The sequence below is a fragment of the Pholcus phalangioides genome, unplaced genomic scaffold (assembly GCF_987345545.1).
Source record: "Pholcus phalangioides strain wild (caught in Gottingen) unplaced genomic scaffold, Ppha-v1.0 ptg000011l_1, whole genome shotgun sequence".
NCBI lineage: Eukaryota > Metazoa > Arthropoda > Arachnida > Araneae > Pholcidae > Pholcus > Pholcus phalangioides.
In genome coordinates, this window is record NW_028301604.1 from 552,965 (window position 1) to 579,415 (window position 26,451).

A 26,451-nucleotide genomic window follows, 5' to 3' on the forward strand; every position below is an offset into this window, starting at 1 on the left:
CTGCTCGCGAGAGAGCATCCGCTACTACATTGCTTTTTCCCTTGATATGACGAATATCAGTTGTAAACTGAGAAATTAGGTTTAATTGATTAATTTGTCTAGGAGAAAGCTTGTCTGCTTTCTGATTGAAAACGAACACCAACGGCCTATGATCTGTGAAAACCGTGAAAGGTTTACCCTCCAGTAAATTTCGGAAGTGAACAATCGATGTAAAAATTGCCAAGAGTTCGCGATCATAAGCACTGCATCGCTTTTCAGTATCACTCAGTTTGCGAAAAAAACCCGAGCGGCTGCCAGCTATCACTGACACGTTGTTGTACCACTGAGCCGATAGCTATGTTGCTGCCATCTGTCACGAGTGCGATTGGGGAATAGGGCTTCAGATGTGTCAAAAGAACTGCTTCTTTAACAGCGAGTTTTGTGTCATCAAAAGTTTTAATGAGCTCTGGTGTCCAGGTTATAGGTGTTTTGTTGTGACGGCAATTGTGTTGCAACCGCTTTCGGTAAAAAGCGATAGTAAAAATGAACCATACTGAAAAATCGCAAAGTTCTGCCTTGTTTTTGGGTCTTGGGTAAGAGTCAATGGCATCGGCCTTGGCTGGTAGCAGTTTAATGCCCTGCGAGTTGACTAAATGTCCTAGAAACTTGATTGAACTGCATACGAACACGCATTTGTTGATATTTATTTTTAATCTGTGTTGACACAGACGTTTCAAGACCTCATGCACATGAGAGACATGCTCTTCAAGGTTTGAAGATGCAATCAACACGTCGTCTAGATAAGGGAAACAGAATGGAAGTCCTCACAATATTTCGTCTATATAGTGCTGAAATGTTTCCGCTGCGTTTCGCAACCTGAAACTGAATGAATGAACGCCAGAACTTTGCCACTGGATTTATCCTGTTGCAGAGATCTCTTCCAGCCCAGCTTCGTGGCAGAGTCTGGAATACAAGCAACCCGAAACTGAGGACGTTAAATTCAAAGAGTCCAAAAGGGGTGACAATAGCGGTTTTTGGTACATCGGAAGCACACAATTGTATTTGATAAGCGTGTTCTAAGTCTATGGTAGAGAACATGCACTTACCGTGCAGATTCATAGTGAAATCCATAATATTCTGAATGATATATCTGTCAGGAAACGTCTTCGCATTGAAAGCTCTATAATCGCCACAGCATCTCCCCCCTCCCGAACTGTCAGATTTTTTCACCATGTGGAGGGGACTGGACCACTGACTATTTGAAGGGCTACATGTACCCATGGTAATCATTTTATCAAACTCAGCTTTGGCAGCTCACAGTATCTCTGGGCCTAATCGATGGGCTATCGTGTAAACTGGTACTCTTGTAGCTTCGATGTGATGCACCGTTTCGTGAGTTGCTTGCACTGGACTTGATGTTTCTTCCGCGTGTGAGCTCCTTATATTCTTGTAATAGATTGTGGAAAATTGCATGCCCATATGTCACAGTTACTGCAGGGGACACAGTTGGAGAAACAGTTGTTCCAGTTGTAGACCGTTCCCCCCCCCCCCCCCCGTTGTTGACCAAAACTCGGTTTCCCAAATCCACTGCGAGTCGGAATCTTTTGAGAAAATTGGCGCAGATTATTGGTCGAGATACATCAGCAATGGTAAACACCCATGAAACAGTTTTTGCCAATCCGAGACTTACTTTTATCATTTTCTTTCCGTATGTTTTTATTGTAGAACCATTTGCCGCGGTAAGCGTGAGTAGTGAATGGTTTATTTCCATCAGCTGACGAACGGGGTATTACGGAAATATCCGCACCAATGTCAATGAGAAACGAAAGCTTGTTTAGTGGGTCTGTGATGAAAAAGCGACTGCTGAATGAAACCAACTCTCTTGTCGCCATCAGTTGTCGGTTTGGTCATTTTCCGAACAGTAACTACATGGTTGTACACACTTACAGGCATTGGATCCGAATTCACGATGATACCAGCAGAGATCGTTTCGAAACCTTGTGGAGTTTGCAACTTCATGGCGATTTCGATTGGGAGGACGTTGAGGGTTTCCACGTTGTTCCCGAGATCGGCGTAGCACGTCAACTTGCACTGTCAATCTCTATTTTTTCCGTCAGCTGCTGCACGTAAAGTTGTTGTGGGTGGTCGGAATTTTGCGAAATATTCTATACTTCTGCCTTCCCGCTGACGCTGATGATCTTGTGTGTCTGCCATCTCCAATAACTTTTCCAAAGTTTCTGAACTTATGGAGAGGATTGCTTGAACTTGATATAGTAAGCGTTGTATCCATAGACTTTGAAGTATTTCATCGCCGAGACGGCCACTAGATAGATCCCGCATTTCTCAGAATAACGCCAAAGGTAGACGATCGCCCAGCTCGACTTCATACATCAAACATTGTAAGCGTCGCTCATCTGGTTCAGCAAATTCAGCTTGGAGGCATCTTTTTAGTGTGTCGTACATGTTTGCTGCCAGGGGATTCATGATGAGGTCACTCACATGTGCCAAAACACTCGTATCCATGGCTGCAACGGCTGTGTGGTATTTAGTGGAATCAGAGGTAATTCCACTAGCCAGGAACTGAGAATCCAATTGTTTGAACCATAGATGGGGTTGTTTGGCCCAAAACGGTGGGGCTTTGACAGCAACCCGGAACATTGCAGTTGGTTGCTCCGATGGATTGGACATCGTTAGATGCCGGGTCACCAATTGTTGCTTCACAAAACAACAAAATAGAGAACAAGAAATTCATTTATACGAAGGTGGTACAACCTTGTTGAGTGCGGGAAGCAAGACCAATGAATTTTTTTTTTCCTCCCCAGAAGCGTGTGCTTTCTCTTAACGATCGTAGTGCCACACTCCCATGGTTGCTCATATGCTTGCATACTCTCTGGTTCATTCTTTTGGCTGTTTATTGACTTGGTTCTTTGCCCTCTAGGTACATACTCAGCTCTTTCAGTCATTCATTGTAAATCCACCACTGCCTAAGGGTGAGCTCATAGTGGAGCAAAGAGGTACGAGATATAAGAATTGCAACTTGGAAGGAAAAACTGCATAGGGGTGGAAGAAGGGATGTCCACACATAGCAAAAGATGTGGAGGATAGAGGAAATGAATGGAGGGTTTCTGAAATAGGGTTGAGGTGTGATGATGATGATTCATCTGCAGGAGAGGGAAAGAAAAAAAAAGGGAGAAATGTGGACTAATCAGCAGATCAAGAAATCAAGCACGATTCTAGAGCTGATTTTAAATTAATTTGAATTCACTTTGATGTGTTACTTAAAAATAATAAAATAAGAAATATTTGTAATTTAAACATGTTATTTTTCCCCTTTAAACATAAAATAAGTCATGATTCTTTCAATAAAACAGAGATAAGTCGCTCGTATGTAGCAATAATTCGCCAAATTTGGAACAGAAAATGTGAGCGATCAGAAATGATTCAAGATTCAACTAACTCTGTTAGTTAGAAATCCTCTAGTTATGCATCATTTGTCCTAAATCATACAGAATATAAAAATAAAATGATTTCATATTTTAAAATAACGTAACTCTCATGCCTAAACACAACACAAAATTATGGCACCAAATGTCGTCTGCTATTTCTCACCGATTTTTTTTATTCACATTTTTTTTTTCATTTAGTTCTTATTCTTATTTAAAAACATTACCACAAATATGATTTTGAAAAAATTTAATACACAAAATAATCAAATTTCACTTACTTCTCACGGACAAGCTCCATTTCTCGATGAGAACTTGGCGCTAAGGCAGTTCACGATTCATTTCTCGTGCGCGAGAAATTTTCATGAGCCGGCACAATGGTTTACCAAAATGTCGTGCACAAAAAAAGGAATAAACAAAAATCAGTTTTTAGGTTAATGCGAGAAGAGCATGATTATCGCCATATGCCAATGATGATGGAACACCCAACCAGTTGTCAGTCGAGTGCTGTTTTTTATGGAAGAACCGGTTTCATAGTAGAAAAAATCACCTGTCCATCAAGTGATATGCAATTTATGTCAACCGCAACTATCTAGAGCAGCTTTAGTTTTTCATCGCGCAAAGCATACCCCGAAAATAATATAAGTGCAGTTAATGCTCATAGTTTTTCCACTAATATCAAGAGGAAATCTAATTTTTGGCTAAGATCAGGAGGAACTTCTATAAATTCTGGAGAGTGGGAGAAAGCGTAGAAAAATCCAATCTCCCGCCTAAATCTAGAGAATTTGCAGGTCTGTATGTTTTTAAAGAGTCAAATCGGAAAGGGGGGGGGGGAGGAGGAGAGACCTTTATGCTGCGCATAAACTCAAGCATTACATGAGTCTTGAATTCACACATCTCAAATTATGTTAACTCAGTCAGCTTTGATATAACTTCACGAAAAATGGAAAAAAAGCTTGATGGCCAGTTACATTCATGCTTCAGCTAATGCCATTTATTGGTCCTAAATAGCTGTTGATTGAAGCAGTGTCACCCCCTTAACTTACTTTGTATTACTTGTACCCAATCAAGATTTAAAAAATTAATAAAATTTTCAATTTCAAATTAGAAAAATTTTAATGAAACTAACATACCTGGTTAATTGCAAAAGAGGCAGAATAACAACCATGAACATCAAAAATACAAATGTCTTCACCATAATAGATAAATTTCGAGTAGATCTGTGAAATAAAAGTTCAATTTGGTATATATAAAATATATATTTATTATTTTACTACACATACATATAGTTTACATTATATATTTATCTAAGGCCCTCAGTCCCCAGCAGTCTGAGCGTCCCTGGTTACGGCAGCAACCAGCAAGACATGAAGACAGAGGGTGCTAAGAATCTCTGGGTTGGACCAGGCTGCCATAAGATGATGACCATGGCCACGTATAACGAATGATCTCTTTCTTCAGAAAATCGTTTGCAGGAGTTGGAAGAAGAACTGGAAAGAATAAATTGGGACATCTTAGGCATCTGTGAAATTAGAAGAAAAGGAAAGGAGAAAATCGAAATTGCCAGTGGACATGTATTTTACTACAGGGGAACTGATAATGGAAGAACCAGTGGAGTAGAATTTCTCATTCATAAAAAGTGGAAAGATCACATAGTTGAGTTAGATAGTACATCTGATAGAGTTGCAAAGCTGGTTATGCAAATATCAAGCAGATACCGGATACAGATTATACAAATCTATGCACCAACAACTAGCTATTCTGAGGAAGAAGTAGAAGACTTTTATGAAGAACTAGACGAGCTGCATAGTAAAAAAAACCATCATATCAAGATAGTAATGGGTGACTTCAATGCCAGAATTGGAGAGAGAAGAAATGGCGAAAGCTCAGTTGGAAGTCATGGTTACGGTATACGAAACGACAGAGGAAACTAACTCATCGAATTTGCAGAGAGCGAACAGTTATGTATCATGAATTCATTTTTTAAGAAGAAACCCCAAAGAAAGTGTACCTGGAGAAGCCCAACTGGAACAACTAGTGAGATCGACTACATCCTATCTAATAAGAAGCATATGATCCAAGACTGCAGTGGTCTCAACAAATTCAATAAAGGAAGTGATCATTGACTGGTTAGATGCAGAATAAGGATTAACACTAGAATGGAAAGAGTGAAACTTATCAAAAATAGGAAAACTGTCATCGATATGGTAAAGCTTCAAGAACATCGATATAAATTCCAGTTAGAGCTGAAGAACCGATTTGATTTGCTGTATAACACCACTGAGGATGAACAAGACGTCACCAAATAAAACTTTAACCACTACCCTAAAAAAAGTAGCAAAAGAAGTCGCTGGAGAAAAAGAAATCAAACTGGTGAAGAAAATAACAGAAGAAACAAAGAAACTTATGAAAGGCCAGAGAGAATTTCAGATTAAGAAGAATGACCCTAAATCAAAAGTGGAATATGCAGAACTTTGCAAGACAGTACGAAAGCGGATTACAGAAGATGTCAGGAAGTTCAATTGCGATATTGTAAAGAAAGCATTGGAAGATAATAGGAGCTTAAAATCAGTGAAACGAAAACTGTGTGTTAGGAGAAAGGAAATTTTTGCACTAAAAAGAAAAGATGGAAATAAAATCATTAGTATTGTTGAGGAATTTTATAATACTCTATACAAACATGAAGAACAGGATTGGGACAGAGAAAAGGGAGCAGAAAGAAAAGAAAATGAAGCCGAATTTGTACAAGTAGCGCACCTGTGCTGAAAGAGGAACTCTACAAGGCTATAAGATGTATGAAAAAAGGCAAATACCCAGGTGAAGATGAGATTTCAATAGACATTATTAAAGAAGCAGGAGAAGAATTTGCCAGTATGCTAGCTGCCTTGTTCACAAATTGTCTCACAAAATCAGATGTGCCCGAAGATTGGAATAACGCAATGAAGGTTCTTCTTTACATAAAGGGTGAAAAAGAGGATATCAAGAACTATCGACCAATAAGTCTCCTATCAGTAATTTATAAAATCTTCACCAAAGTGCTGACATATAGGCTTGAATCGAAATTGGGTAAAGCTCAACCAAAAGAACAGGCAGGATTTCGAAGTGGATTTAGTACAATGGATCACATCCAAACAATCAGGGAACTTATAGAGAGACATAAGGAATACGAATTACCATTGTATGGCCTTCAATTGATTTTGAGAAAGTGTTTGACTCTGTCTTCACATCTGCTGTTGTTAAAGCTCTAGATGTAATTGGGGTAGAGAAGACTTACATCAATATCATCAAGAAAATACACTCATTGCCATAAAAATTTGCGCATCCAGAAGAAGTCGTCAAAATGAAACGAAATTTTACACATGTAAGTACTACATTGATATAAGTAAGTGATTAGAAAATCCAAGAAAAAGGATCATTTATTGCAGAAAAAAGTACAGATGAACAGAAGTTTTAGTACTCTGTTGGACCCCCCTCTAGCGCGAATGCACGATGCGATACGAGCGGGCATTGAGGCATACAAGTTCCGTATGATGTCCTGAGACATCGCGTTCCACAGTTGCTGTAAATGCACCTCTAGTTCGACCAACCTCGTAGAGTGTCCAACTTGCTGTCCCAAATGATCCCAGATATGCTCGATTGGTGACAAATCTGGGGATAGAGCAGGCCAGGGAAGGGTGGTAATGTGACGGAGGCAGTCTTGTGACATCCTTGCTGTGTGTGGCCTAGCATTGTCTTGTTGAAAAATGGCTCCTGGGAGCCCTGCCATGAGTGGCAACACATGTGGCTGAAGGATGTTATGGACGTACCGCTGGGCTGTCATTGTGCCATGGATCAATATTAGGGGTGACTGTGTATCGTAAGCAATGGCACCCCATACCATGACACCAGCTGTGGGAGCGGTGTGTCGCTGTAAAGCGAAGGCAGGATTGAAGCGTTCACCACGCGGGGACTCCACACACGAACACGATTGTCATCACTGCTCAAGTTGAATCTCGATTCGTCGCTGAAGACGACCTAGTTCCATTCCGTTGCAGTCCAATCCCATCGTGCTCGACACCACTCCAAACGGAGGCGTTGAGGGGTGGGTGTCATTGGCAGCACACGTAATGGGCGCCGCGATACCAGATGTCCTTCAGCCAGGCGCCTTGCGATGGTTCGGGAAGACACAGGGGCCCGTAGTGAAGCTGCTGCCTGTGTCTGGATAGCGGCCAATGAGGCAGTTGGCTCTACGCCTGCTTTTCGGATGATGTGACTGCCTTCTCGATGACTGGTCTGTCGAGGGCGTCCTGAACCTGGTAGCCGTGTAAATGACGTCTCTTCTGTCCACTGGTCCCAACACCTCCTCACAGTAAAATCAGAACGGCCTAGTTGACGAGCTACTCGCTGAGCTGACCACCCAGCTTCCATCATCCCGTTGATTCATCCCCTATCGAACTCTGACAACTGCTCATATGGTCTTCGACGGCGGCGTAACGGCATGTCTACCTCAGCATTTCTTTTGCAAATGATTAAATACACTCCAGCAAGCTCTGCTTACTTGTTTTATACTCCAAGGAGAACGAAGTTCAATGCCCTCTAGTGGCATTACGCAATGCGCAATCACGCTGCATTTCTGATCATTTGCATATCTGCCCGACATGTACCTTCAGGCCAACTTTCGATCCCACAAGTATTTCTTGGTGCGCAAATTTTTATGGCAATGAGTGTATATGACAAAGCATCTGCAACGATTCGTTTGGATAAAGGAAAAGCAAAAATTAAACTTGGAAAAGGAGTAAGACAGGGTGATACTATCTCACCAAAACTCTTTACAGCTGTTTTAGAAGAAGTATTCAAAAAACTGGATTGGGATAAAAAAGGAATTAAAATAAATGGAGAGTTTCTCAACCATTTGCGTTTTGCAGACGACATTGTTGTTATCAGCAGTAATCCAGACGAACTAGAAGAAATGATACAAGAACTGACAAAGGCAAGTATTCAGGTGGGTTTGAAAATTAATCTGCAAAAGACTAAAGTTATGTTTAACTCCTTTGCTTTGAAGAAGAGGATCCTGCTCAATAACACAGAGATAGAAAAAGTAGAAAGCTATGTATACCTGGGACAAGAAATTACCATGGACAATGGAATCATTAATGAAATAAACAGAAGGATCAGGATTGGATGGAGCACTTTTGGCAAAAACTGCGTTATTCTGAAGATTCACATTATGTCTGAAAAGAAAAGTTTTTAACCAGTGTGTGCTACCAGCACTGACTTATGAAGCTGAAACATGGACACTCACAAGCAAGACGATACAAAGGCTACAGACAACGCAAAGGAGCATGGAAAGATGTATGTTAGGCATCGCAAGAAGAGACAGAAAACGAATCACTTGGATAAGGAACCACACAAAGGTATATGATATCATGGAAAGAATCAAACGTTTGAAATGGAAATGGGCTGGACATATTGCAAGAAGACAGGACAACAAATATTCTAGAGTGGTACCCCCGTGGTGTTAAACGGCCGAGAAGGCGTCCCGACGCAAGAGGGATTGACGAGATCAGGAAAGTGGCAGGAGTCAACTGGATGGCTAAAGCATCAGACAGAGCAGAATGGAAAAATTTAGAGGAGACCTTCATCCAGCAGTGGATTGAAAATGGTGGTTGTTGTTGTTGATGATGATATATTTATCTTTCTTTACACATAATATAGTTTATCAAAGGATGACATTACTCTCTGCTAGGCATGCAAAGTTTTTTAACTAGCTGACGTGAAAATGCATTTAGGAAAGAGAGAATTCAACTGCCCATGTGGGAATTGAACACGTGCTCTCTTATTTTCTGGGTGAGCACCTAGACTACAAAAGCAACAAATATTTCAATCTTTCCTTAGAGCTCATGTACACTGAAAGGAACCAAACATGGACGGCCAAGCTCAAAATTGCTGATGCAGCCACCAGATGGTGACTTATCAAAGGTAACGTAACTCTGCTATCTAAAAGGTTTCTGGCTGATGCAAAGATGATCAGGCTGGAATACACATTTATTTTATATTTTATTTGTACAGCAATCTGATTAACGATTGATTCATTATTCAAATTTCAATGTAATTTATGGAATAGTCTCATGGAATTGATCTGATTTTTCTCACCAGCAGTTTAAATTAAATATATTTGGCATAGAATTTTTTTTCACCACTATTTATATCTCTGTTTCTGACATGTCACCACTCTATTTATAATTTTTTCATCAACAGATTTCTAAAATTTGCTTGAACAAATTTTTATTTCCCAAGAAAATGTCTTTCTCCTGGCTCTGTTCCCAGCCCATTTTTCAAATTTTAAAGTAATAACTTTCTATCTTAAAACAAAAATATATTCTTATTTTCAATAGTATATATTTTTAGGACTAGTACACTTTCGTATTTAATCTTTTCATAATTTTAAGTATTTTTATCTATAGTTTATAGCCAAATGAAAAATTTCCCCAGCCTTTTTTTTTTCATTTCTGACATTTGGGAAACATTGATTCGTGTCCTATAACACCAGTTGCCACCTATCAAATTTTTTGTTGAAAAGGTAAAGAATGTAGCCATCACTTGAACTCCTTTTGAATAAATTTGAATTGTGAATTTATTCATGAAAAAATAAGAGTGTTTTTATTAAATGTCCTTTTCCTGGCTACTTTTTTTGTGAGAGAAATATATAATTTAAAATTATTTTCACTTTACCGCATGTTTCAGTTTGGCAACCTCTAACATCTAAGCACATTTTCACCAGGCAAAGTTAATTCAAGTTAATTTTTGAACAGTGTTGCAAAATATATAAAGATGTCTTTCTCCTGTCATTAGGTAACAAGAAAGAAGGTTCAATAATAGTCTGGGATGGGGGAATAAAAAAAAAAAAAACCCAGATTTCTTGACTGCAACATGAAGCTGCAGTAATTTTTCATCTAAAGACAGCTTTGACAATGCAACTCCTACTCTAGCAAAACGTAGACAAATTAGAAATCTGTTGTTCCCATAAAATTGACAAAAAAAGAAAAAGAAAAAGAGCAAGAAACAAAAAATAAAATAATAAAAATGCAACTGACAAAAAATGTATTCAGAGTATCAGCGTTTGCCTAAAATGAAAATGAGCAACTAAAATAGATGGAACATGTTGCAAGTGCCAAGCATAAATATCAAATTAGTGCTGAAATAGGCAAAATGACATGTCGGATTCGCCCATCTCTTAACAATGTTAAACTTAAATAATTTTTTTTCACAATCAATTTAAAACAAACTTCACTGCTTATTATATTTCATTTATCAGCAGGTAGTGGAAGGAAGAAGTGTCTTTAAAATTTTTTTTTGGTTGACATTTATGTTTGATAATGTTTTTTTCCAATTTCGTAAAAATAACCCATATATGATCAATTTATTAATTTAAATAGAATGATTCTTTCCTAAAATGTTGACACTTAATGAAATAAATCAAATGATCTTGAAACATGAGATATTCTACTCCTAATGCACAGAGCTTTTTATACTGTATTTTCCTTTCTGATTGTAAAATCAAATTAATTCGGAGTGGTTAACTTAAATTTTAAAAAATCATTTGTCACTGGGAATATTTAAGGAATCATATATTTAAATAGTAATTATATGAGAAAATGCACACATGTGCAAAAATCTAAGATAGTTGTGATATAGAAAAAGTTCCAAAAGTTTTTTTTCCTAAGTGTGGATTTCCAAACTTTCATGGCGATTTCATTCGAGTGGAAATAGGGAAGTTTGGGCAGAGGACATCAGCATATCAGGAAGTCAGTACAACACCTATGCTTCTCTTAAAGTGCTAGCAGATGTAGGAGTCAGTAGTAAATGTTCTGCTTGCAGATGCTACAGACATGTAAAGGAAAAAGGATGTTGCAGCTCAAAAATCACATCTCTCATGTTCATGGCAGACGGGGTCAGCTTCATAGTTCAGGGCCCTGGAACTTGAATTATTTTGGAGGCTTTTATTTTAATAAAAAGACAAATTAAAAAAATTTGTGAGCATATTAATAAAAACCTTCAATAATTTATAAGGGCCATTGTTTGAATCAGGGCTCTATTTTAAGATTCAATAAGTACTCCTCTATAGTCTTTAGCGATAAAACTATGACAATGCAAAGCCAGACTTATTCATCAGGTCACATGGATAACATTACATAATATATACACACACACATATATATATATATATACGGGGTGATTATAAAAAAACTATCCGACATATGGGCCTCTAACTATCATACCATTCACAGAAACTGAATGAAATTTTGGCATAAGGTATTTTGAGGAATGCGCTCAAGAATGATATGGAAAACAACAGTGTCACTCTAACAGTTACGGTTACAGTGAGAAAATTTCGAAAATATCAAATGGCAACACCAAGTTTTTTGTATTGGAATGCGATCTCCATACTGAAAAACACTAAATAGCGTTGGAATGGCACCTGTAGCACGAAAATCCCCGGAGCTAGGCAAGGAAAAAGTAAAAAGGACTTTGCCGTGCACCAGAGCATTAATGTTCGTTTCATTCGTCACACCATTTCTTCGGCTGAGATCCCAGCCTGATTAGTCCTCTACAAGGACACGTGGAAAATTTGTGAAACACAATAAAATGCTTTATTTTATGCTGCTTCTCTGTCCTTATTGGTTGTCCTCACTTTTAGCCTATCTACCGCCGGTGATTTTCATGCTACAGTTGCCGTTCGAACGCTATTTAGGGTTTTTCACAATGGAGATCACATTCCAATACAAAAAACTTGGTGTTGGCCATTTGATATTTTCGAAATTTTCTCACTGTAACCGTAACTGTTAGAGTGACACTGTTGTTTTCCATATCATTCTTGAGCGCATACATCAAAATACCTTATGCCAAAATTTCATTCAGTTTCTGTGAATGGTATGATAGTTTGGGGCCCATATGTCGGGATAGTTTTTTTATAATCACCCTGTATATATATATACACACAGGGTGATCAGCGAATAAGCCCTTATTTCAAAATTAAATATCTCTACAACAAAGATCAATAGAATTATGCGGTAAACGGTACGTTTATTAACAAAACTGTAAGAATGTTGTACAGAAATTTTGAAAATTTAGTTTTTTTTTTAAATTTTTCAAAATTTAATACAAAAAAAAACAAAACTGGAGATTTTGGGGTTCCAAAAATCCTCATTTGTGTGAAGAGAAACCACTGCATTCGCCTAAAGTTACTGCATGGGCTGCAGTATACGCCATGTGTGTTGACAAATTGTTCCAAAATTGTAACATAACGTTCAGTAGTAATCGTTTCTTTCACGAAGAAGGGGTCGATAATGCCTCTGGCACATACCGCAGCCCATGCAGTAACTTTAGGCGAATGCAATGGTTTCTCTTCACACAAATGAGGATTTTCGGAACCCCAAAATCTCTAGTTTTTTTTTTTAATTTTAAAAAATTAAAAAAAACTAAATTTTCAAAATTTCTGTGCAACATTCTTACAGTTTTGCTATTAAACGTACCGTTTACCGCATAATTCTATTGATCTTGGTTGTAGAGATATTTAATTTTGAAATAAGGGCTTATTCGCTGATCACCCTGTATGTGTATGTATGTATGTATGTATGTATGTATATATATATATATGTATATTTATATTTTGGACCTATTTTGGATGATCACAAATTTATATATGCTAGATAATATTTACTTACCTGGTCCAATGAGACATGAACTGATCTGAATAACGTATAACTACTGGCAATAATACTGATACAACAAGCAGTAAAAATGTTGAGAAGAACTCAGACAGTAAAGGAGTCTAAAGAAAGAGAGAAAAAAACCTAATAAAAAATGCAAAAATAATTAATTTTATGAGTAGCGATAAATTAAATGTTAATTTTTTTATGTATCAACTCAGCCAGTAAAAGACCTAACAAGCTGTCTAAATAAACACTAATTAAATAAGTCAATAACACTAATGAACCACATTAAAATACTTTGAGAAAAAGCTGCAAGATACATTACCCTTTGCACCAGTTTTTGTACCACAATTATGTCCAGCCTACTTAGAGTGTTAAGAACAACAGTCGGTGTAGTCAAAAAAAAGAATAGTAAAATCAAGAGCAGATTGACAGTAACAGCCTTTAAGTACCAAATACCAGATGATATGGAAAGATTTTCCCTGAAAATATAATGATGCATTAAAAAAATTAAATAATTAGAAAAAAAACCCAATTATTTCTACAGGGTATCTAAACTGAAGAGCCAAAAAAACTGGTACAGGCATGCGTATGCAAATAAAGAGATATGGAACCAGAGTATGGCGCTGCGGTCGACAATGCCTATATAACACAACAAGTGTCTGGCATAGTTGTTAGATCGGTTACTGCTGCTACAACGGCAGGTTATCGAGATTTAAGTGAGTTTGAACATGGTGTTATAGTCGGCGCACGAGAGATGGGACATAGCATCTACGAGGTAGCGATGAAATTTGGATTTTCACGTACGACCATTTCACAAGTGTACCGTGAATATCGGGAATACGGTAAAAAATTAAATCTACGACATCGTTGCGGCCGAAAAAAGATCATGCAAAAACGGGACCAACGACGACTGACGAGAATCATTAAACGTGACAGACGTACAACCCTTCCACAAATCGCTGCAGATTTCAATGCTGGGCCATCAACAAGTGTTAGCGTGCGAACCATTCAACAAAACATCATCGATATGGGCTTTCGGAGCCGAAGGCTTACTCGTGTACCCTTGATGACTGCACGACACAAAACTTTATACCTCGCCTGGGCCCGACAACACCGACATTGGACTGTTGAGAACTGGAAACACATTGCCTGGTCTGATGAGTCTCGGTTCCAATTGCTTCGAGCTGATGGACGTGTACGGGTATGGAGACAACCTCATGAATCCATGGACCCTACATGTCAACAGGGGACTGTTCAAGCTGGCGGAGGCTCTGTGATGGTATGGGGCGTGTGCAGTTGGCGTGATATGGGACCCCTGATACGTCTAGATACGACTCTGACAGGTGACAGGTACGTAAGCATCCTGTCTGATCACCTGCACCCATTCATGTCCATTGTGCATTCCGACGGACTTGGGCAATTTCAGCAGGACAATGCGACACCCCACACGTTCAGAATTGCTACAAAGTGGCTCCAGGAACTCTCTTCTGACTTTAGACACTTCTGCTGGCCACCAAAATCCCCAGACATGAACATTATTGAACATATCTGGGATGCCTTGCAACGTACTGTTCAGAAGAGATCTCCACCCCCTCTTACTCCTACGGATTTATGGACAGCCCTGCAGGATTCATGGTGTCAATTACCTCCAGCACTACTTCAGACATTAGTCGAGTCCATGCCACGTCGTGTTGCGGCACTTCTGCGTGCTCGCGGAGGCCCTATACGATATTAGGCAGGTGTACCAGTTTTTTTGGCTCTTCAGTGTATAATTGGCTAATAAGTTTCCATATCCTGAGCTGTTTGCAGCTTTAACTACCAATCATAAAACAAACTTTAGTAGCATCTGAATGTATGGATGGAGAATTTTTGAAGTTTCTCAAACCCTTTTACTTATGGGTTTTTGGCAACAAATTCAGGCAATGAAGTACCAGCAAATAAATATTCAAAATAAAAGGAAGAAAGATGAGTGCACTAAATTTACCCTTCGCTATCAACTATATGTACCACTAATCCACAATAGTTTTATTTTTTTCTCGTCAAACCATATACTCTCTTTTCACATGATTTTCATTTTAGAGAAATAATTTACACATCACCAATGCTAGGGAAGGAGTACATTTTTCTCCCTTTGTAAAAATTATTTTTTGTTACCATAAACATGGGATATTTTAGTCCTCTGGATATTACTTTTTCTGGAAATGAAAAAAAAAATTACTGAACTATGTGTGCTACAAGCTAATTGCTTCATGTTTGCATGCTAACTGGCGATTCTGCCAGGCTGCAGCACTAGTTAGGTAAATCCAATAGAGTTATAATATTCGCTGTTAGGTTGCAGCAGTGCTGTTTTCATAACCCTGTTAAATACACGAATTTTGTTGGTCAAACTTTTGTTTGCGCAAGGGGGAATACAGTGCATATTTTAGTTTAGGTAAGTACCAAATTTCAAAACCAATATCATCCTGATTGAGGTCAGATATCACAGGTGATATCACAGGTTTTTGTTGAACTAAGGTTTATTTGGTTATATGCATAGATAAAAAAATAGTACTGGCCACTCAAAAAGCACGGATTACTTTTTCCCCAAAAGAAAGTGGGCCAAAGTAGCCACGGAAAATGCTTGAGTCAATACAGGGAACTTCTAGTGGTAAAACTGACAAGTCTGTTGAGGAAAGTGAGTCATCAATCAACTCTACCAAAAACTGTGGTAACCTAATCTCTACAGGACACTTTGGAAGAATAAATTTTGTATTAGTTTTGCTTGGGAAGGAAAACACTTCCCAGGACTGGTAACGAGGGTATCAGAAATTGGTGCTATTGTGGATTTCATGGAGCTTACAAATAAAGCTTGGAAGTGGCCAACAGAAAAAGAAATATTTTTCCACAAGTGGTCTGATATCACAAGTGATCAAACCTTCAAAATTATCGAAAAGGGGACTTTTCTCAGTAAATATTGTATAGCCATAAATTGAAAGTTGTTTTTGAACTTATAAGAGACTGATACAAAGATTATACTTGGTACCTTACCTATGTAAGACTTCTAATAAGACTGATGTTGTTTAGTCTTTTTTCTTTATTGATTTGTTAACATTTCCTTTTTTGACAAAAAAGTGCCAGTCTAAACTAAGAATAAATAAAGTGTTTATATATACCGATATGTGAGAGTACTTTTTTCTCAACACCTGTGGGTTTCATTGCTCCAAAGCATGTTTTACAGTGTTTTAAGATAGGAATATTTGATGTGAGAAAAGTTACCCTTACTTATGGTCTACTTAAGCCCGAATTTGTTTTTTTTATACAAAATTATAATAAAAAATGGATTTGTTATAGCACAATTTTTTCAAGAAAAGTTTGAACTATCTAAAAATGACCTTATACCTAAATCACCTTGTCACTGCTAGAATAAGAGGCTCTTAAGGAGGCAAGCTATATCATGAATGCCACTGAGAAAATTAAAACTTCTTAAGGATATCTATATATATATATAACCAAGTACATAAAAATTGTGCAAATATGGCCACTAATTAAAGTAGTAGTAGAGAATGGGTAAATTGTTATGGAGCCTGAAACAGACATTGACAACTTAATAACTTTGATTGGCTGCGGAAATGAGCAAGGAAGATGAAGATGGGGGGGGGGGGTGTCCCGACTTTCAATCTATTTTTGACTAATTTCTTTTTTTGATTGTCTAATTTTTTCTACAAATTGACCAAGCATTTCTTGAGGCTACGTTGAATGTTGTGTAATACACATACTGGCAAATGAATGATATGCACACAGAATGCTTTCGAGCTATCTCATCAACAATATATACTTTGTTTCATTATAAAACTGTTTTCAGAAATTTTTTCTCACTGAAAAAATATATTTTCATATTTAAATGCATTGAACATAATAGAATATTTTCCTTTTTACTCAGAAACCTTAAAATATAACGTCTTTATGTATAAACACATCAAATGCGTTTCATATAAAAGGATCCCGATGAATTTTACCAAAATTTCTTTTCAATCTTTTATTATTACACCTACCAAGGTAGTACTATTCTGCTTTAGTATTTCAGCAAATACTGATGGAGAAAAACAATCACGCGTTTGAATTTCTACTAGCTTTCAGATAAGATTGAATGATTTGCATCACTACATTTTTGGCTATATTAGTATTTTTATATTGTAATTAGTCCATCATTAAAGATGCTTTCAATTAGCTGAAGTAAGCATATCTATATTGGTAGAAATTTGACACCATGGCGAAATATTTGCAACGCATGGCTATGAAAGTGCCTATAACGTTGGCGGTCAAATTGACCACTGATGGTACTTCTAGGTATAACTGAAAATATCTGATTTTAAATTTTTTTTATGATACTTAGACAGTGTAATACTTGAGCATTTTTAGGAAAAGTTGTGAAATTTCAACAATCTAAACGATCTGGTTCATCATGAAAATCGAGAGAGAAGATTGGAAACGATCAAAATGACTGGTGTCCTTCTAGTGTTAAGACAGAAACTTGTAACATAGTTTTTAATGTGTGATCACCATGTTGAATAGAAGAGTTTCACCAGCAAAGCATGTTCTTCTAGCCCCTTCACGTACAGGCTTTTTGCAACAATGGATGATCTCTATTAGAAGTACTGCCCATAAATCTGGTAGGCTTGTTCAAAAAGGAAGAAAAAAGAAATAGAAGAAAAAAAAAAAACAGAAGGGGCAAAACCAGTAAAGTAAATAAGTAGGCTTACAGTAGATTTCTCTTTTGTCCTCTGCTACATCTTCTCTTTTTCTTTCACTTATATATAGTAGAAAGATGCATTACATGTGGGAAAAAATCACTAAACACAGGAGTATAGAAAGAAAAGGGAGGGGAAAAAAACAACTTTGTTTCATAGGGTGACAATAAAGCTTCACAATAAGGAGAAAAGAGGTAAAAGAAACAGAAAGCTGGAAAGAGTTCACTCCACTAGCAATTGGATGCCAGTGGAGATACTTCATCTGTGATCATAAAAAGGTTAGGCCAATGTCATATGAGTGTGCTGACTATGTTCAAATAATCAACTATGAAGCATGAGCAGTTAGGTCACAATTTGGCGGAAAAAAAAAAATCAGCATATTACTACAATTTGCGTAGAAAACAACCTATAACAGGGATGGCCAACCTTTTACCACTATTTTAACTATAAATAATGTGTATGCCATTTTTCAAATTTTAATACAAATAGCATACGCCTTGTTATACATGGCAAGTTTGTGGTTTTTTTTCATCCTAGTCTACATTCCCTGCCGTTTTCATAAAAATGTAATTCTTTTGCAATTTTTGTAAAAGAAATTTTTGATACATATTTCTAAATTAAGTCTTAAATCAGGATATCATATTGCGAATTGGCCACATATATCAACTAAAGTTCATCTTACATTTACTATATGTTGTGCACAGGGTTGGCAGGTTTTTGACACATGGCAATTTAAAACCTTCTGTCAAAAACCTTTGACAAAAACCTCAAATATTTCTTTTCAATATAAAAATTCCCATTGGAAATGCACACATTAATTGCATGTAATTTTTTAAGTGACTATGTTATACAAAGAATAAACATTTAATATGATTATAAAATAATTTTCTACTCTACAGAATTATTTTGAACAAAAAATATATATGGTTTTTCTTATAAATTATACAATTTGAATAAAGCATAGCATAAACACTACACTGAAGGAAAAACTTTGGAATGATTTGACATTCCAAAATTTCTTCTGCTCATATATGTGCTTTGATATAAACCATCTGCTGTACTCTTTTTACAACAGATAAGTGCTTAAAAAAGTTTATTACATCATATATGTAGTGATGATTTCTATTAATAAATTATCTAGATAATCACTGAGATACTTTTATTGTGCATAAAATTGAAATATATCTAGCGATCAAAATACTAAACTGTACAACTAGAATATCATTTAATTTGGTACATGATCTTCTGGTACATGAAGATTAAGTAAAAAATTAATTTCTGCAGTGCTGTCACAACATGCATTAATTACATGGGTCAAATTTATACATACCAATAAATATCTCCAGGTGAAGGAGCAAAGCATATTTCCCATAGATAAGGTTTCAGCTCTCTAGTCAGACTAGATGAAAGTGGGTTTGCAAAACATTTCAAGCTTTTTTGGTGATCCTTATAAACCCTGAAAATATTTTTTTATCACTTTTAATTCATTCAATTTCTTGTGATCATTAATGAATATGCTACAAGAAACTTAATATTTTAGCATTTTGAAGTGATCTTTTGCTTTAAGAGCAGCAAAAAAAAAAGGGAAAAAACCATTACATCTTTTGTGTAAGATCAGAAGGAAAAAAAAAAGACGTGTAAATAGTTATTACAAGTTTCAAGAGCATCATTTTTCTTTAAATATAAAAAATAATGCAATAAAGTATAATGTATTCAAAGTCCCCTCATAACATATATTGAGGAAACTAAAGTGGATAATCATCTATCTGGCTTTGCCTGAGCTCAGTTTGGATTCGCCTAATCCAAAGTGCAGCTCTAACAGAGAAATTTTATACTGCTTAAGCTGTTTTTCACAAAGTCTTTCCTTGCTAGCTTTTCGGGCCAAAAGAAACTCAAAACCTTTTTTCCCAAAAAAATTTTAAGAAAAAGTTGCATACCAATTCTGTTATTTTTTCCTTCTAACTTACCTAATTATAAAAATAACGGCAAAAAAATTGTTTTTTAACTCTCAAACCCAGAATAAATTTAGCCTGGAAGGGGTAAAGCCGGGAAGTGGGTTTTTATTCAACCTCTTAATCTAATAATCTAGTTTCATAAATATTTTGCCTTTACAAATAAGAGTTATCAGACTTGGCAATGCAGCTAAAACAACACAATGAAATAGAATATACAGAGTGGCAACCAGGGTTGTTTGGTGGTTTTAACCAAGTGGTTTTTTTTTCAAAATATCAAATAAAAGTGGCCTAAATATAATTTTTTTCCTTAAAAAGTATCATATTGGTTTATTAGCCAAAATTTTGCATTTTTACCACATTTTATATTCTCGGGATACATTTTGATGGTATATCTTTAAATGGCATAAGATGGTATAAGTGATTTTTTTTCAAAAAGTCTCACAAATGTGGCCTAAATATGTATATTTTTTTCATATGAAATATCTTAGTTATTTAAAGTAATATACAGAAGCCAAAATTTCTCATTCTTACCACATTTTCTAACCTTTGGCTACATTCTGATGCTGTATAGCTTAAGCAAATTCATGAATAAGGATTGCATCATACATCTAAATGTAGAGGTGTATTATCTCACAGGGTTTCTTTTTCCCTTCACAAATAAGCAGCAACAGTAGTGACACCATCATGCTAGGGGCAGGTTTTCGTATAATCCAATAAATACACCAGCTGTCCTTAAAGGACAGAGACTAGTGTACTGTTAGTTACATTACCTCACAGACATTTTAATTTTTTTTCCCATAAGAAGTAGCACATTTCCTACTATATATCTCCCAGTCTTAATATTCAATAGTTGTTTTTTTATACTTTCACCATTCAGCCCAGTTAATCAAGGTTCTACTGTATAGTAGTAACAAATTTATAAAAAATAATCAGCTATATACAAAGTGATTATAATTAAAGTTTTGATTCCAAAACTATACAATATATACAACTACTGGTCAGAATGACTTTAAGATTTGCATGGATACTCCTGAAGCAATGGAAATTTCTTTGGCAAAAGAAAAAAGTGCAAGTAGTGCAAAATGTGCACGTACATGATGCTGTACTTGGCCAGCAATATAATCTATTTTGTGCAACCACATCATTTCAACACTTCCACAGCATCAGTGTGTGAATAAAACAACTTCCATCAAGATGCACATTGCAATACCAGCAAAGCAGCTGCTGAAGACCTATTTTGACAATAACAGGATGCATCTTAACCCTTGCAACTTCTGACTGTTGGGGTGGGGGCACCTCAAAATGTTGTGATGCCATTTGGTGAATTACAATCTCCAGCGCATCCCCTATGTATTAGAAGTTCCTCAGGAATATTAACATCCGGGCACGTTTGGTTTGATAAAGGTGAATTGCAAGCGCATCCACATTATGACCATGGCATACTCTGATCTGTTGTTGAACAAGAATTTTTGTGCTTTCACCTCATAGCCAGAACACAGTGGACAACATATTTAACATTTCATGAGTAAGTTGTAGTTATTTGCTCAATTACTTCATTTTTTGTGATGTTTCCATGAATTATGAAATCGTGCAATGCTATAAATTAGTTATCACTTTGCCATGACTGGCTATTGTTTCCATTCTGCAAGCAAATTTCCCAAGTGTTGGATGATGTCATTAATTTTACATTTTTAAGTATTTTTTCCCCCTTTACCAAATAAAATTCCATTTTTTCAGGGATATTCATTTCAATTTTCAAGTCATTCTGACAATCATTCTTTTTTTACAGTGTTTTGAAATCAGAACCTTAGTTATATTTACCCTGTATAGTAAATGATCGCTAATTAATCTGCATTATTTATGCTTCATTAAATACATTATATTCACCTAATTTTTATTATAGTTTTTGCAAAATAGCTTCCTAATTAAGCATACTGAAGGTAACTGGAGAAAACATCTTTATATTATATGATTAATAATAACATTAAAAAAAAAATGTTCAAACATGAAGTAATCCACTGAGTTAAGCAAAACATTGCAAAAGTTGGTTTTTGTTGAAATATAAGAAATATTTATTGATTAATTAAATATGGGAAGTGTTAATTACATAAATAAACATTTTATTTGAATTAATTATTAGAAGTTTGAATGATTTTTTAGAAATTTTATTATTTTTTAATGATAATACTATTTTAAAACAAAAAAAACTTTTTTACCAACTCTGTTTTTAAACTCATACATACATACATATACAGGGTGTCTCCTCTTATTGTTGGTCAATGGCTATTTCTAGAACCATTGGTTATAGAGACAACTTGCAATCGGAAAAAATGTTTCGAATGAAAAAATTATTAATAAAAAAATTACAAAATTTAAATTTTTATACGGTCACTCCCGTCCTCCAACTTCCAGTTGAAAAATTATTGCTGTGTCTTTTGAGGCCAACAAAAAAATTTCCATGTTTCTAAGTGCTATATATTTGCAGAGATATTTGAACTCAAAATTTGAGAGAGAACAAAAGGTAAAGAACAGCATGAACTAATGGACTTTCCCTCATTTATGTTGTTACTTCCGCTTTTTTCTCTGATATTTCAATTCAAATATGTCAGTGAATATATCACTTGGAAACATGGACTTTTTTTGTTGGCCTCAAGAGAGACCAGGCAGCAATTTTTTAAATGGAAATTAGAGGACAGGGGCCATAGAAAATTTAAATTTTGTAACTTTTTTATTAATTTTTTTTTATTTGAACGACATAAGATGATGAGCAACATCATTTGAAACAATTTTTTCTAATTGAAACTTGTCTCTAAAACCAACGGTTCAGGAAATAGCCATTGGAGAATGATAAGAATGGATACCCTGTATACATGCCCTGCAAGCACAATTTAAAAAAAACTCATAATGGAAAGCTAAATTTTTCATTACATTTTTGATTTGCCCTTTTGTGTGCTTAATAAAAAAAAATTACAACTTTTGCTGCAAAATAAAGAGATTTGTGGCATTTGAGAAAAAAAAAAGAACCACTCATAATTTCCTTTTTTTAGCCATCAGGAGAGAAAATAACCATTGAAGTAAAAAAAATTCAGTATGTAGCCTTAATTACTATACAGCCCACATTTGTGGGTTTTTACCATTTTCTCCCTCAATTCTTTTGCAAAGAAGTGAAGGTAGATAGGTTGAAATCTAATGGATTAATAGTAAGACACATCATTTCTCCCAAACTCATTTTTGTGGTAAGGTTACAAAGGATGAGTAACAATCGAATACATTATTGGATTGCATTTTTTTGTCGTTTTGAAGTAAAAAAATAACATTGTATATAATAATATAATTGTATATGAAAATATATTGCCCGCGGAGCTTTAAAAAATACTTTTTTTCTGAATAGCTTGTGGGTTATACACAAGAATTTATAGTATTTAAGATAAAAAAAACTATATCTTGATCAAGAATTTTCCACCACCCATAACAAATTCTGATATTATGGCATACAAACTTTTAACAAAAATGGCAGAATGAAGTGTAACAGTATTAAAAGTTTTCTAATCTAAAAGTAAGAGAAACTTACATTTCAGCCATAGCTTCATTCTGAAATGTAACAAAAGCAATTCCAAGGGGCTTCATCAATGAAACAGACCTTTCTCTATCAACTGCCTCTGAATAAACAAACTCTTTTTGCGTATAGTATTCCAAAGCATCAATCTATTTACAAATATGTGAAAATGAACTCAATATTAGATTTGACTGCAGACATTATTGAACTTATAGTTCAGCAGCATTACACTTACAAAATGATCAAGTGAAGTCAATTTCAATGCACATAGTAGGATTCAATAATTCGAGGATTTGGCACAGAATTTTATATACCTTTAGTAGTTCCAAATACTAATAAATAACTATCTATAAAATATTTCCTTTAGGTAGCGATACACATTTGCCAGTGCTCATACAGGCTCTAGAAGCATCTTTTGCAACCACTTGTGATGCTGCTTTTATTTCATCTGATGACACAAGTCTGCTTTTAATCAATGGAAACAAGGTATCATAAAAAATAAATACCATTATCCACTTCACCACATCTCACATTGTTTAAAATGAATAAACTTCAGTAAATTATATAAAACATTTAGATAATGGTCCTTCTGACAATGATGTTACTCACTGCTATTCATACAAAGGTTTTACTCATTTCCACTGATTAAAAAAATATGCAGGGCTGTCATTTTATATCATCATACAAGATAATAGCAGTCAGGGTTGGTTGCAAAAGATGGCTTCCAGAAGCTGTAGGAGCATTGGCAAATGAATATCATTATCCAATGGAATTATTTTGATGATGAGTATGATTATATTTAAAACAATTCAAGGTAAAGAATTATATGCAAGTTCCAAAGAACTTTTGAATTCCTTCATGTATAAACATGCTCACAAAAAAGTCTGATTCTCAAAAACTCACTGCTCTCTTTCACTCAAACAAAATATTATAATCAATGCATTTCTTGACCTATTCGCTGAGGCACTTACATTTCAAAAACATAATTTTGAAAGCTTACAGCCTCGTATCTTCATTTTTCAATCAAAAATTTTATTCAAAATATACTCCGAAGATATTGATTATGAACATCATTGTACTACATAATTAAAATCAATTTTTTTTTAGCTGTTCGAAATTGGTTGAGTGTTTACCATAAGTTTTTAAACAAATATTTGTTTCTAGAATGTAAGTAAACAGTATTTGAGCAAAAATTGAATTTTGTGCTTTATAAAATGCAGCAGATATACCAATGCAGGGGTTACATGAAGCTCACAAATACAGTTGAATATTTTACTTGTTCACTATGGTTGTATACGCCCATGTGACAATCATTTCAAGAAATATGGGCTCAAAGCTGAATGTTTAGCAGAGTTCTGTGACAAGCCCTCAGCTGACTTGAAATGTTCTGTGGTAAAAATCCCTATACATGTAATAGTGTGTTTTTGCACTTTTTCTTAAAATTCTTCCAAATTGTTCTGTGATATAAGTCACAGATTTTGGCACATTCTGCTTTGGGAAATATGGTATATTACAGTAGCCCCTCATTACATCAAGTATATTCTGATATTTTGAACCAATTATAGTACAAGGTGTCTACCAAATACCAGAAGCAAAATTATGTGACTTTTCAGGCTTTTTTGGTGATCTTTCTCATTCAACGAAATGAACCATGCTGGACTGTTTTCTTATATCAGTGGTTTCAAACTGTGAGTAGCGACCACCTAGAAGGGGGGTTTAGGCTAATAAAATAGGGGGTCTTAATGAAAGGGGGAACGTGTGAGTGAATTTACAAAATTAAAACACTTGATAAGAAATCAATTATTTTAATCCTTCGAAACTTTCCACAGAGCATGATGATGTCAATGCATATAAACACATATAGACATGCCAACATTGGCATGAAGCCTCTCAGTGCTGAATGTTGAGCTTCAACACAATGGGGGGGGGGGAACAACCCCTCCAACCACAATAAAAAAATTTTAAATTTTTAAAAACTTTTAAATATTTGAAGCTTTAAATACAACACCCCATAGGAACTGGACTCTAAGGGCTCAAGCCACAAGCAACCCCCACAAAAGCATATGCGGGAGGGAAGGACAAATATCTACTTCCTGCTCTTCTGCCTATGCCAATAATGTTTTTTAATGGGGGGGGGGGGATTGTTCCTATATCGCCCCCCCTCTCTCTCTATCTATCCCCACCCATGCCTTCAACCAACTTTGTGAGGTCGCCTAAGCCCTCAGTAGATCATGAATATCCAATGCAATCCATCCCAGCATACGCCCTTGTGGGTAGTATATACGGACATCTGGAAACCCTAGACTCCCCCCATTTTTGTCATATCGGAGTTCCTTCTGTACCTACGATGAAATTTTCCATAACAAGCTCCACGGCGTGCCAGCGCAAGTTGAAAACGCATCCTGAGAATGCAAAACTACTGAACACACTATTGATAGATAATAATCCGTATGCACAACAGCCGAGTTGTACTGTGAAGAGCTGCGATGCATAGCAATAGTGGGCTCAAAACAGTGCAAAATAGCTGAACAACATTGACCGGAACAAGATGTAAGCGATCAAGCAGTTTGTTAGATTGGCGCCGACTGTCAAAATCAGCACGCATTGACAGACAGGGATGCACATTAGAAAATCTCATCTAAATAGAATGTGCACGCATAAGAGCCCATTACAAAACAAGCGCGCATACAAAACACATCAGATCAGGTAAAATGAAAAACAATTAAAAAAACATTTCTTATATACGAGAGCCGAAACTATCGTGTAACAGTACAAACATATTCTGGCTGATTTTCCAATTCTAAGTCAATGCTCCATTCACCCGCACAGGTAAGCATAATAGGGGGCTGACAGAGTTCCCGCCCGGGGACCTGAATAATTCTCAATTTTTTTTTTCACACTATCAATTCACTACAGGGCCCCCCCAGATATTTCATGGATGAAGATCTCAGCTTAAGGACCCTATTGCAGGATGTGGTTCTCAAACTTTGGAATCCTGTGGCATGGCTGATTTCTTTTTCTTGATTGGAAGAAAAGGCCATACACACAATTAATGGGTAAAAATAAAATAATAAACCACTCACAACTTAGTTTAAC

At 36.0% G+C, this 26,451-nt stretch overlaps 1 protein-coding gene across 2 annotated transcripts in view; it reads right to left on the bottom strand.

Moving 5' to 3' along the window:
- Tmem63 (transmembrane protein 63) overlaps positions 1–26,451 on the bottom strand; it is a 154,100-nt gene that overhangs the window by 41,681 nt on the left and 85,968 nt on the right. For both annotated transcript variants that reach the window (XM_089238706.1, XM_089238707.1), the window contains exons 12-16: positions 23,371–23,504; positions 19,175–19,300; positions 13,440–13,596; positions 13,127–13,233; positions 4,556–4,642 (exon numbers count right to left, since the gene is read on the bottom strand). In XM_089238706.1, the coding sequence (XP_089094832.1) occupies positions 4,556–4,642; positions 13,127–13,233; positions 13,440–13,596; positions 19,175–19,300; positions 23,371–23,504 (611 nt within the window). The remainder of the gene's footprint in view (positions 1–4,555; positions 4,643–13,126; positions 13,234–13,439; positions 13,597–19,174; positions 19,301–23,370; positions 23,505–26,451) is intronic.